Raw genomic sequence first — 12,214 nt, 5'->3', positions numbered from 1 at the left:
GATGAGCCAATATTTAGATCCAAACAATTATTGGTAGCCACCGCATGTCAGGCAGGGAGCCAGGTATTTTTGCATATGCTCTGTAAGTCAATTTGATTCTTTATAAAAACAATTTGGGGTGAGTCTTACTGTCCATAATTCATATATGCAGAAAATGAGGCTCAGGGAAGTGAAATGACCTGTCCGAGAGAGCCACTCAGCTAGCAAATGACAGCTTTGTTTTAATTCTATTGTCTGACCATATGGAGATGAAACAATGATGCAGCATGCATGTTTGAATGGTAGGTACTGTTTGGTTTGGCAATGACTGTGAGACACATAAAAGGTGGAAGGGCACCCTAGTGCAAAGGTAAAGAGGTTGGAATCTATGAGTTCGGCAGTGAGAGGAAGGGTACAGAGTCACTGAGGGCATTTGTAGAGCTCTGTCTCAGAAATATCCTTCCCTAGGAAATAGAAACAGGCACGCGAGGCTCAAGGGAGGCCTGGAGAGCAGTTGGAGGAATATTGCAAAAACTCAGATAGGCCTTAATGAGCATGGGTGTTGGCAGTGGAAACAGAAAAAAAAAAAAAAATCTATCTGGTCTCCAGAGCCACTGGGATTTGCTGAATGAAGTCTGGGTTCTCCCTATGTAGATAGCTCCTGCTTTTTATTGTAGGTTTCTCAAGAACTCGCTTCCAGAAAAAGCCTGGATCAAGAGTAGAAAAAAATAGACAACTGCCTACGTGAGAAATCTACAAAGCTCCTCTGGTCCCCAAATCACCTCTTCACCATCAGTTGTGGGGCTGACACTTTACCAGTGGGGCTCCATTCTTTCAAGAGTCTTTTATTAAAGTGTGACTATTTGGGGACAAGAGGGAGAAGGGATTCCGGAAAATTTCCTCCTTAGCATCGTCCAGGCAAGCAACATAAATATAGGGGCACAATCTGGGTGCCCCATGAAGAATACAGCATACGTGCTCCTCCTAAAGGAGGCTTCTCAGCTCTGGCTGAGGGGCCCATATCTGCTGGATCTGTTATTTCAACAGAAACCTCATCTCCAGATATTTTTTGCTGGAAAGCCCTTAATATTTAAGTACTGCAACTAGCTGAAATTTCTTCATATCACTGTGCTGGCCTCATTCAGCTTTGCTGGTCACCAGTTTGCCACCTCTGGGTTAAATTTTAACACAGTTTTATCAAAACCTTGCCAAATGTGAAAAAGCACATCTTTAGTAAAACTAGATACAGAGAAGGTTTATTTGGATTGCTGAGAGGGTAGATGGAAAAGTTTGGGCACTTGGACTACAGGGTGGCCCTGGGCCACATGTTGAGTATCCTGGGGCATGGCAGCGGCAACATTTGCTGCCACTGGGGCCTCCTGGCTGACCACCCAGAGCTGGGCTTGGAGTGGGAAGAGAGAAGGGCCAAGCTTGTGGTTTCTCCCAGCTCCAGTTGGCCCCTTCCCTTTAACATTACAGTAATGCAGTCGTGTGGTGTTTGAAAAAAGCATCTCTAGTTACACGGAATGATTTACAGGACACCAGACTCTGCATTTCAGAGGTCTCCAGTGGACCGTAAAAAATATATTATAAAGGAATAATCTTTATCTGAACTAAAGCTGCAGTGAAGGAAACTCGTGTCCAGCTGAGAGCAGCAGTGAGCTTTTGTTCACTCAGGGAAAAGTCCGTGTTCTTCATCTTAGTTGATTAACATTTGCTTCCCCTCTTTGGCACTAGGTATCTAGTTAATATTTAGACATTATATACTTTTTTTTCAGCTGTTGTTTCTATTATGCGATCAAACAAAACCGGAGATGCCAAACACATCTGTGAAAACAGACAGACCCGCCAGGCACCCAGCTGTGGCTGGCAGGGTAAATGGGGTAAATGGGACTCAGCGAGCCAGCCCCTGGGAGATACTGGCCCTGGGTGTGTGCGGGGGCAGCCCCTGTCCCCAGCAAGCAGAGTTGATTGCTCTGCCTCTCCCTCCCGTTGCAGACTCCCAATTCCCCCACTTCCAAGAAGCAAGACTCTAGTTTTGAATCTCCCAAATCCTTCTGATGTTTGCCATTACCTCCCCAGGAGAGGGAGGTGAGGGATGGAAATCTCGCTGAAAAGAATGCACTTAAAAAAAAAAAATCAATGAAGCGATGCACAGACACCCTGCAACGCAACTTGTCTCAGCTTCTTAGATGTTTAGAGCGATGACGGTCTCAGTCGGTTTCAGTCCAGGGAAATCTAACTCCTTTCGCGGCAACGCCCCCAAGGGCCGCAGGTGTACCTCTGGTTAAGGGTGTAGAGAAAGGGACAGCCTCATTTTTCGGAGCAGAAAGCGCAGTCCCCCGGTGGCGGGACAGAGGCAAAATCCCTGTGGGTGGGGAAACCTGGGGATTTGTGTCCAAGCTCAACCCGTCAGGAGCTTCAAGATAAGATGGGGAGGCTGGAAAGACGGAAGTTGGAATGAGAGAGCTGTTATGGAGCAGAAACCACTCCTGGACCAAAGGCAGGAGGATATCCAGGGTTAGAGAAGGGCGCGTCAGGGATGGGCCGAGTTTGCCTGGAGTCCCAGGGGGAAAGGGGACAGCGAGAGCTCGGTGAGCGGCACCGGCGGCGGGCGTCCGGCTCTACGTCCTTAAAAGTACTGAGAGAGGGATGCAGAACGCGGCGTCCCAGGCTCCCAGGAGAGGGGAAGCACGCGGGATGCGGCGGGGAACACCTCCAGCGAGTGCGTGCCGAGCCGGGGGGCGGGGGGTACGATCTCCGCTTCCCCAGGTGCCCCAGCCCTAGCGCACGCCTCCGCTCCCGCGGCCCGCTCCGCAGGCGCGCACGAGGCGCACTCCCCCTTCCCTCGGCGGCGCGGGGCGCGCGCCCGGCCCCCTCCGCCTCCCTTCGGCGCCTCTCTTCTCTCCCGACAGAAAGTTAGCAGCGGGGAAGGAACTCGGGGCTGCAACAGCGCGCGGCGGCGGCGGCAGAAGCTGGAGCGGGAGCCGCGGCGGAGCGGGGGAAGCTGGGGCGCTGCAGACGGAGAAGGTGCAGCCGGCGGGTCCGCGCGCCCCCCTCGGGCCCCTTGCCAGAGGCTGAGGGGGGTGGTGGGGGGCCCCCCGGACGCCTCGAGGAGAGCGGGGAGGGGTGCCATGCGGCCGGGTTCCCCCCCGGTGCAGCGGGACAGCGGCCAGGGCCGGGGGCGCAGCGGCGTCGCTTCATGCAGCCGGGGCGGCTGGGCAGCGGCGGCGGCGGCGGCGGCGGCGGCGGGGGCGGCGGCTGAAACCATGTCCGGGCAGCGCCGGGGGCCGCCGCCGCCGCCGCCGCCGCCGCGAGCCGGGAGCCGCGATGGCTCAGTGGTCCGCACCTCCTCCGCCTCCGCCTCCGCCTCCACCTCTCGCCGCGCCGCCGCCGCCCGGCGCCTCGGTTAAGGGCCCGCCGGCGCGCAAGCTGCTTTTCATGTGCACCTTGTCCCTGTCCGTCACCTACCTGTGCTACAGCCTCCTGGGCGGCTCGGGCTCCCTGCAATTCCCCCTGGCGCTGCAGGAGCCGCCGGCCGCCGCCGCCGAGCCCCAGCCTAGCCCGCCGCCACCCTCTCTGCCGCCTCCCCCCGTGCGCCTCGGCGCCCCCTCGCAGCCGCCCGCGCCGCCGCCGCCGGACAGCGCGAGCCGCGGGGAGCCGCCCGAGCCCCCCGAGCAGCCTGCCGCCCCCGGGGCCGACGGCTGGGGGCTTGCGAGCGGCGGCGGGGGCGCCCGGGACTCCTGGCTCCGGACCCCGCTGGCCTCTGGAGAGGTGGTCACGGCGCAGAGCGCGCTGCTGGAGAGGGAAGCGCAGGAGTCCAGCACTACCGACGAGGAGCTCGCAGGCCGGAGGGCGGCCAACGGGAGCAGCGTGAGGGGCGGCGCCGTCAGCACCCCCGACTACGGGGAGAAGAAGCTGCCACAGGCGCTTATCATCGGGGTCAAGAAAGGAGGGACCCGCGCGCTGCTGGAGGCGATCCGAGTGCACCCGGACGTGCGGGCGGTGGGCGTGGAGCCGCACTTCTTCGACAGGAACTATGAAAAGGGGCTGGAATGGTACAGGTAGGACCCCGAGCTCGGCGGATGGGATAGGCGCGAAGGGGAGACCAGCACGGGAAGCTGCCGCTCCCCTGGCCCTTGGGGATCCGGGCAGTGTCCCGAGAGGTCTTAACCCCGCGCGGGCTCTGCGCACCCTGGCGGGGCTGCTCTGGGGGAGCGGCGGAGAGGGCTGGAGGCTAGCCAGGGATCACTTTATTGCAGGGCGAGGAGAGAGGGGTCCCCCTGCTCTGCCTGCCTCAGGCTCCTCGTCCAGGGAGCTGCTTTCCGAATCTGCCTTAGTTCCAAGCCTGGGAATCCCCAGGCCTCGTGCCCCCGGGGTGTTTCCTAACCCAGGCTCTTGCGGGGCGGTGCGCTTCTGGGCTGGGGACGCTGAGGAATGGACAGGACAGCTAGATTGACCAGAGGGCTTTGGGATCCCCTGGAATCTCTCAAAATCGCCCTCAAACGCATTTGCGTGGCTGGAATCCAGTGTTTTCAGTTAAGAGCAAAATGAACAGGGAACAGTTAAAAAGATGATGCTGGCGAGTTTGGGCTTTCTAGTAAAAACTCAGGATGTCCCCCATCTCCAGAACTTTCTATCCCTCTTGGGCTGCATGAACACTGGGTTGATTTTGCATCAGAAGTATCCGTGCCTACATGACAGTTGGTGCCCTAAGAGTTTTCATGCCCTGCACCCGTGCCCTTTCTAACCTCCTTTGCAACAGATTGGAGCTTGTGTCTAGTGAGTTGTTTGTTCATCTCCCTCCTTTTCCACCGTCTGCCAGCGTTGAGGGAAAGGGAGAAGAGAGGAGTAGTAAGTTAAGTGTGGGTAAAATAAATTAATAAGCCAGCGTCGTACCCCCGCCTCCTCCTTTCCTCTTGTTTTTTAATTTCTCTGGAAAACAGATCTGGATGGCTGGCCCCATCTCGGTTGTATCTCAGTAATTAATTGCAGTTGTCAACCAGAAACACAGGCTTTGTCAGTTAAAGTGATGTTATCATCTTAACAGAGCCAATAGGTAAAATAAGGATTGCTTCCTGACAAGTCGCCTTCTTGTTGAAGAGATGTGCTTTCTAAGTTTAAATTACAGCCTAGGAAAGTTTTAGAAATAACTTAACTTTGGAAATACATGATAAATGTGTATATTGTGATTGATTTCTTTCCGTTTTAAAAATATGCCTTATGCTTTCAAAGCTTGAGAGAAGTACACTTAGGGATGAACATTCCAGCACATTAAACATTAAATACGTCTGTTCATGTCTCTTCTGTTTCAACAGAGAGAACTAATTGCAATATTTTAGGAGGCTTCAAACAGCCCCTTCCTATCAAAATAAAAAACAGCAAATGCCTAATTTAACTGGAAAATCAGTATTTATAACATCACAAGCCATGGCTTCCAGTTTGCAATTATAATTTTTTTTAAGAAAAGGTATGTCTGGGAAGGTTTCAGTTGTTTAACTGTTGATTGGAGGAATGTTCTGGTTTCTGCTGTGAGGCAGCCGTGTCCCTAAGAGGGTATAACTATGGCTTTTTCCAGGTTCTAATTTTAAAACCCTGTATCTTGTGAGAAGTGTCAAATGCCCTTTGGGGGAGAGGGAGGCATAAAGATCAAATCTCTCCAACACGTGTTTGGGTTGCTTTACCGCAGTTGGAAATGGAGAAGGGGGTGTTTTATTTGGATGAGTTAAAATAAAGTTGATGAAGGGTGTGTGGTGGACTGCATGTCAGGAAGTCCCATCGTAGGGTGTGGAGCATTTTCTGAATGAAAAGATAAAAGATGCCAGGTTTTCTTACGTTCTTTTATACTGTGGCTGGGAAAAGGAGGTATGTAAACTGCCTCGCTGTCAGGACATGGCTGTTGAAGATCTGTGGTACCCTCAGCCATCACTTGTGGTATTTGGGGCTCAGTGCCCCATAGGACTCAGAGATGTAGATGGAACTGGGTTCCCTTGATCCTCACTTAAGAGGACCATGTGATATCTCTGTATCCCTGATCTCCTGCCCCAGCATCACACGCATGGTAGATCTTTATTATGCTTAGGGGTGCCGATTGGAGTTGCTGGAGGAGAATCTATCTAACGTAGAGGAATCATTTTCCACCGAAACCTGGCTGTTGAGATGACTCCCAGAAACCCTTTGGATCCTAGGATAGCCCTCTAGCCTTAGCAGGGACAGCAGTCTTTTGAGGGCACTTTGGGGATTTCCGTTGGCTGCATCTCTTCAGGCTCTTCTCTCCCTCTCCCATGTAGGAAGAGGGGACTGCATCCTCACTATATCATAGAAAGGAAGCACTGGCATTGATTCAAACCGGTAGCAGAAACCCTTTCTCCTGGTTCCCTGGTCCCAATCTTTTAAATGGCGGCATCTGTACTTAAGTGGTTACATTTCCTCCCCATATGCCCTGTACCTTATCTGGAATCTTACTCTACTATTTGCCTGATAGAGATTCACAGGTTAATTAAAGGTTTTGATCCCCTCTTCCCATTATTTGTTTTGTTTTTCTTTTTCATTTCAATGCGCTTCCCAGTAGCCTACTGATTCTGCAGGTGATCATGGTTGTTTTGATTTCCATGAGAGGGAGAGAAAGAAGAAATTGGGGCTGCTCTCGGCAGAGCTGGCAAGGGTTTCCTCATATTCAACTAAGCAGCCCCAGTTTTATTTCCTTGGTGTCACTCTGGTTATGTCTAAATCCGGGTTTTGCTTTCGCCTATGCTGTTAATCTAATGTGATTTAAAAACACATTTGTGATTAGAACATATGCATCAGATTTGCAGAGCAAGATAGACTGATGGATTAGGGTGTGTTAAAGCTGTGGAACAGCAAGCCTCACTTGGTGGGTTGACACAGGCCAGTGATTAATAAGTGGGGGTAGATTAAACTCTCCATCCTTCCCCCCCTCAAAAAATTAAAAGGGCAAAGCCACAATACGCCTTTCAATAGGAGCTAATGCACACTGGGCAGAGACCTTAAACTCCTCTAAGGGGTTGGGACCTTATGGCAGGCCAAGTGGCTGCCATGGCAGAACTCATTAAAGTGACGGAAATGACTTGAGCTGTGGTCTCCCTCGTGGATTACAGAGTGTACGGTGACTGCGACCACTTTGCTTTGGAAACCGCTCAGCTGTAGGGTGATGGGAAGTGACCTTCCATGGTTTCAAGTTGTCTTCACTGCCAGCAGTTACTACACACATCCTGTTGGCTGGAGGGAAATAGCTAGCTGGCGTTCAGTAGTCATGCTTATGCTACCCAGAGGAGAGAGTGGTCCACAGCATCATTCGGACGTGGTGTCCAGAGAGAGAAAGAAAGAGGGCAGCATAAGGCACTGGCATGTATTGAACACCTATTATCGTGGTGGTTTGCGTTTTATAGACGTGTTATCACATCTGGGCGGCATGATGAGGCTGTGAGCAAACAGCATTTCTGCTTTACAGTTGGCTCCCAGAGGGTAAAACAACTCGCTCGAGGTTGCTCAGCTGGCCAGTGGTTGAGCTGACATTTGAAGCCACATCTGTCCAAAATGCTGGTATATAGAGTGCTAGCAAGGTCTTTTCCTTCCTTCTTTCATTCAGCAAACATTTAATGATACTTAATATGTGCGCAGTGTACTGTTTTAGGTGCTGGGGGTAAAGGGGTGAACAAGACAGGTGAAGCACCTGTTCTCTTGGAACTGACATATTAGTGGGGGTGGGAGTGGGAGAAGGGGAGACAGCAAACAAACAAGTCTTTCTGCTTACTCTTGTAATGTGGCTACTAGAAAATTAAAATTTACACTTTTGACTCCTGTTTTATTTATTTCCACCGGGCAGCACTCCTGTAGGGCAGTGCTTTTAAAACTTGGAGTGCACACAAAACATGGGGAGCGGGGGTGGGGAGTGGTGGTGTTAACGTGCAGATTCTGAGTCCGTAGGTCGGGGAAGGGGCCTGAGATTCTGCATTTTTGATTTCCAAGGTGATGCTGATGCTGCTGATTCCTGGACCTCCCTTTGAGTAGCAGCGGCCTAGAAAGTAATTGGTGTGTGTGTGTGTGCATGTGTTATTTTAAATCAAATGATGAGGAAAAACCTCTCCGTGGAGGTGGTCTAAGTGTCATGAAAGAGTAAGATCCTCCCATGTGAAGACCTGGGTGGAGAGGTTTCTCAGCAGAGGGAACAGCAAGTGCAAAGGCTCTGAGGTAGAAACAAGCCTCATGGCTTTTCAGAGTGTTCTTTCATTATTCCAAAAGCACAGTGTTTGTAGCTGCGCAAAACTGGGTTCAAAACCTGGCTTTGCAACTTACTTGTCGGATGATCTGGGTTGGATAACTGACATAACATCACTTGGCTTCAGTTTATCTGAGAGTAATTCCTTCCTTGCAAGGCTGTTAGGAAGAATAAATGAAATACTAAAAGTGAATATATTTTCGAAACAAAAAATGAGTATCCTAGAGCAGAAATCCAAATGAACCCAACTATTGGGTTTTGGTCTCATATGCTTTACGTTCTGTCACAGCTGTTGTAATATTGACTGGCGGCTCTTATTGGGGATGTTTTTGGGAAAAGCCTAATAATGATTCGCTTTGAAATCTACATCTGCTTAACCTTTTAAACCAAGGGTCACCAACTCAGATGCCTTCAGGGCTCATGTGGACAATATACATGAGTGAAATAGACTAGGTAGGGAGGAAATGGGGCACAGATGTTCTTTCCAAAGGAGCAGCTACTGCTATATTCCAGCTGCCTTTTTCCATGTGCAAATGTGGCATCAGGGGAACCAGGTCTTCCACTTGGAAAAAGAAACTGGAAATCCAGGTTTTGGTGTGAAGTGGCCTGGTTTTTAATGTTGGCAACAGATAGAGATTTCTTAAAAGCATGGTGTGGGCCAGCACTGCAGGACAAGCAAAACACATCTGTGGGCTGGATACAGCCAACTGGCTGCTGGTCAGCGACCTGTGGTTTAAACTCATTTCAGAAAGTACCTGGCATACCCACACCCTCTGCAGTTGCCAGAATTGTGGCTTACCTGTGCTATTTTAGTTTAGATATTTTCCCCCTTAACTGATTTTGCAACAGCATGGGGGAAGTACCTCTGAGATATGTTGCAACAGCAACAAAGGAAACTGGATATAAACTGGAACTGGATATAAACTGGATATAAGCAGAAAAAGACAATTCACAAATAAATTTCCCTTTTGTTCCCAGTGAACATTTTCCTGAAGGAGGGGAAATTCTCAGTTGTTCGCTCCTTAATCAGGAGTATCTGTATTTGATCCGTTTAGGTCAGTTGCACTTACAAAATAGATTCTGGTCCCATGGCCGGAGTAAGACCTGAGAGTTTTCTAGGGTTCTAGGTTTTTCTTTGCCACATACTAGTTCCACTGGATGTGAGGTTCCTTAATATCTTCCTCCCTCTTCCTCCCTCCTTCCCTCCCTTCCTCCCTTCCTTCTCTATTACTTAGATGACGAGGCTCTGTTATCTTCATAGGGTCCATTCAACCACTGAAATATTTTTGTTCTAGAACAAACACTTGTATTAGACTCTTAAGAAGGAGGAAGCTAGTCAAGTAGTAGCGACATACTTTGGAGCATGTATTTGTATCTCTGAGCCTGAATCCACTGCATCCTCATTGTGTGACCTTGGGCGAATTACTCAATATCACCAAGCCTCAATTTCTTTATCTGCAGAATGGGCTCAGTAGTCTTTACTTTGAAGGGATGATGTGAGGATGAAGTGAAATGACACTGACAGTGCCCTACACAGTTTGTAAGATAATACATTTTTTCTCTCCCTTCTTTCCTCTCTCTTTTACTCCCATTTTTTCCTTTTCCCCCTTGGTTTTCTTCTTCATTTTCCTTCCATTCTTTCCTTTTATCCTGCCTGTCAGTACAGAAGGCCCTAAAGAGAATGCGGTAATGCATTTTTCATTTGAATATAGTCTTTTATTTCAAGATTATGCCTGAATGAGGGATTTCCAACCCTGAAGCAGCTCTTAAGTAGCTCTCCAGAGAATAATCAAAACCAGATTCCAGAATTTGGTCTATGGTAACTTGAGCTGAAGGAGAAGAGTCTGATTGCAGGAGGTAAGTGCAACCAGAATTCTCCATAAAGGGGATGGGGTAGGGAAGTGGCTAGGCTCTCTGGGCTGGCCCACTGACATTTTCTTGAGCCTATGGTAGGAATTGATGCTGATTGCTCCGATAGGTACAGGGATATTTAGGATGCCAAGGGCATGCTTGCCTTCAGTTTTCCTGCAGATTTGAAAGCTTTTGAGAACGCAGGATGGTTCAGGAAGACCCCATGAGACTCCCTGTCTTGAGATTTGAGATTTGGCAGCTTTTTCTGGGGAGTTCTCTAGCCATCATGACATGATTTATTTATTTTTATTTTTATTTTTGTAAATCATACCAAGCATTTTTACTTTTAAATTGAGTCAGGAGAGAGGCCTCCAGACTTCAGGTGAATGAGGGATTGCTAGGGTTGCACGGTAGAAAGTTTTTAAAGGTTTTGGTTTTGCATAATGGATGATATCTCTGAAACTGGTTGAACCACTGCCCTGTTAAAGTAATCCCTTGATTCCATTGGTTTCTGCCGTTTAACAGGCTCCTCTATAACTGTCTTGGGAATTTCAATCTGAAATTATAATTCACTGAGGGAGCCTTTCAGCATATCTTGCCATTAATTAAAAGCAGGCGGTTGATTTTTTTTTTTTTAACACTCACTAGTTAGGATTTTTTTTTTTTTTTTTTTTTGCGGTACGCGAGCCTCTCACTGTTGCGGAGCACAGGCTCCAGACGCGCAGGCTCAGCGGCCATGGCTCACAGGCCCAGCCGCTCCGCGGCATGTGGGATCTTCCCGGACCGGGGCATGAGCCCGTGTCCCCTGCATTGGCAGGCGGACTCTCAACCACTGCGCCACCAGAGAAGCCCAGGATTGCCTTTCTTTAAAAAACTTTTTTTTCAACCTTTATTTAAGTATGTATAAAGCATATATGGAGGAAAACAAAGCAGCACATGAATTAGGCCGTATTTTTTGGTTGTAAGTCATAGAAATGGAGCTAAACCAAGAACGGTAATTTTTGGCTTATTACTTAGGAAGTCTAAGGGGTAATGGCTTTAAGAAAAGCTGAATCCAGGGGCTCAAATAATGGCACTAGGTCTCTGTCTCTTTCCATTCTTTGCCATGTTTGTCTATACCTTGCTTCATGCTCAGATAGGTTGTCTCACTACATTTTAGGCAAGATGGTAAGCAGCAACCCTAGACAAGCGTTTTTTTTTAATTTATTTTTTATTTTACAAATTTAATCAGTTATACATATACATCTGTTCCCATATCCCTTCCCTCTTGCGTCTCCCTCCCACCCTCCCTATCCCACCCCTCCAGGCGGTCACAAAGAACCGAGCTGATCTCCCTGTGCTATGCGGCTGCTTCCCACTAGCTATCTCTTACGTTTGGTAGTGTATATATGTCCATGCCGCTCTTTCACTTTGTCACAGCTTACCCTTCCCCCTCCCCATATCCTCAAGTCCATGCTCTAGTAGGTCTGTGTCTTTATTCCTGTCTTACCCCTATGTTCTTCATGACATTTTTTTTTCTTAAATTCCATATATATGTGTCAGCATACAGTATTTGTCTTTCTCTTTCTGACTTACTTCACTCTGTATGACAGACTCTAGGTCCATCCACCTCATTACAAAAAGCTCAATTTCATTTCTTTTTATGGCTGAGTAATATTCCATTGTATATATGTGCCACATCTTCTTTACCCATTCATCCGATGATGGAAACTTAGGTTGTTTCCATCTCCGGGCTATTGTAAATAGGGCTGCTATGAACATTTTGGTACATGTCTCTTTTTGAATTATGGTTTTCTCAGGGTATATGCCCAGTAGTGGGATTGCTGGGTCATATGGTAGTTCTATTTGTAGTTTTTTAAGGAACCTCCATACCGTTCTCCATAGCGGCTGTACCAATTCACATTCCCACCAGCAGTGCAAGAGTGTTCCCTTTTTTCCACACCCTCTCCAGCATTTATTGTTTCTAGATTTTTTGATGATGGCCATTCTGACTGGTGTGAGATGATATCTCATTGTAGTTTTGATTTGCATTTCTCTAATGAGTAAAGATGTTGAGCATCCTTTCATGTGTTTGTTGGCAGTCTGTATATCTTCTGTGGAGAAATGTCTATTTAGGTCTTCTGCCCATTTTTGGATTGGGTTGTT

General features: G+C 48.7%; 1 protein-coding gene across 1 annotated transcript in view; it reads left to right on the top strand.

Moving 5' to 3' along the window:
* The first annotated feature begins 3,309 nt into the window (after positions 1 to 3,309).
* The window catches only part of HS3ST4 (heparan sulfate-glucosamine 3-sulfotransferase 4), a 414,289-nt gene continuing 405,384 nt past the window's right edge, over positions 3,310 to 12,214 (top strand). Inside the window, exon 1 of the mRNA XM_060078458.1 lies at positions 3,310 to 4,043. Within this exon, the coding sequence (XP_059934441.1) occupies positions 3,310 to 4,043 (734 nt within the window). The remainder of the gene's footprint in view (positions 4,044 to 12,214) is intronic.

Source organism: Mesoplodon densirostris, chromosome 16 (genome assembly GCF_025265405.1).
Source record: "Mesoplodon densirostris isolate mMesDen1 chromosome 16, mMesDen1 primary haplotype, whole genome shotgun sequence".
Taxonomy (NCBI): domain Eukaryota; kingdom Metazoa; phylum Chordata; class Mammalia; order Artiodactyla; family Ziphiidae; genus Mesoplodon; species Mesoplodon densirostris.
This window is presented reverse-complemented; position numbering and strand designations above follow the sequence as displayed.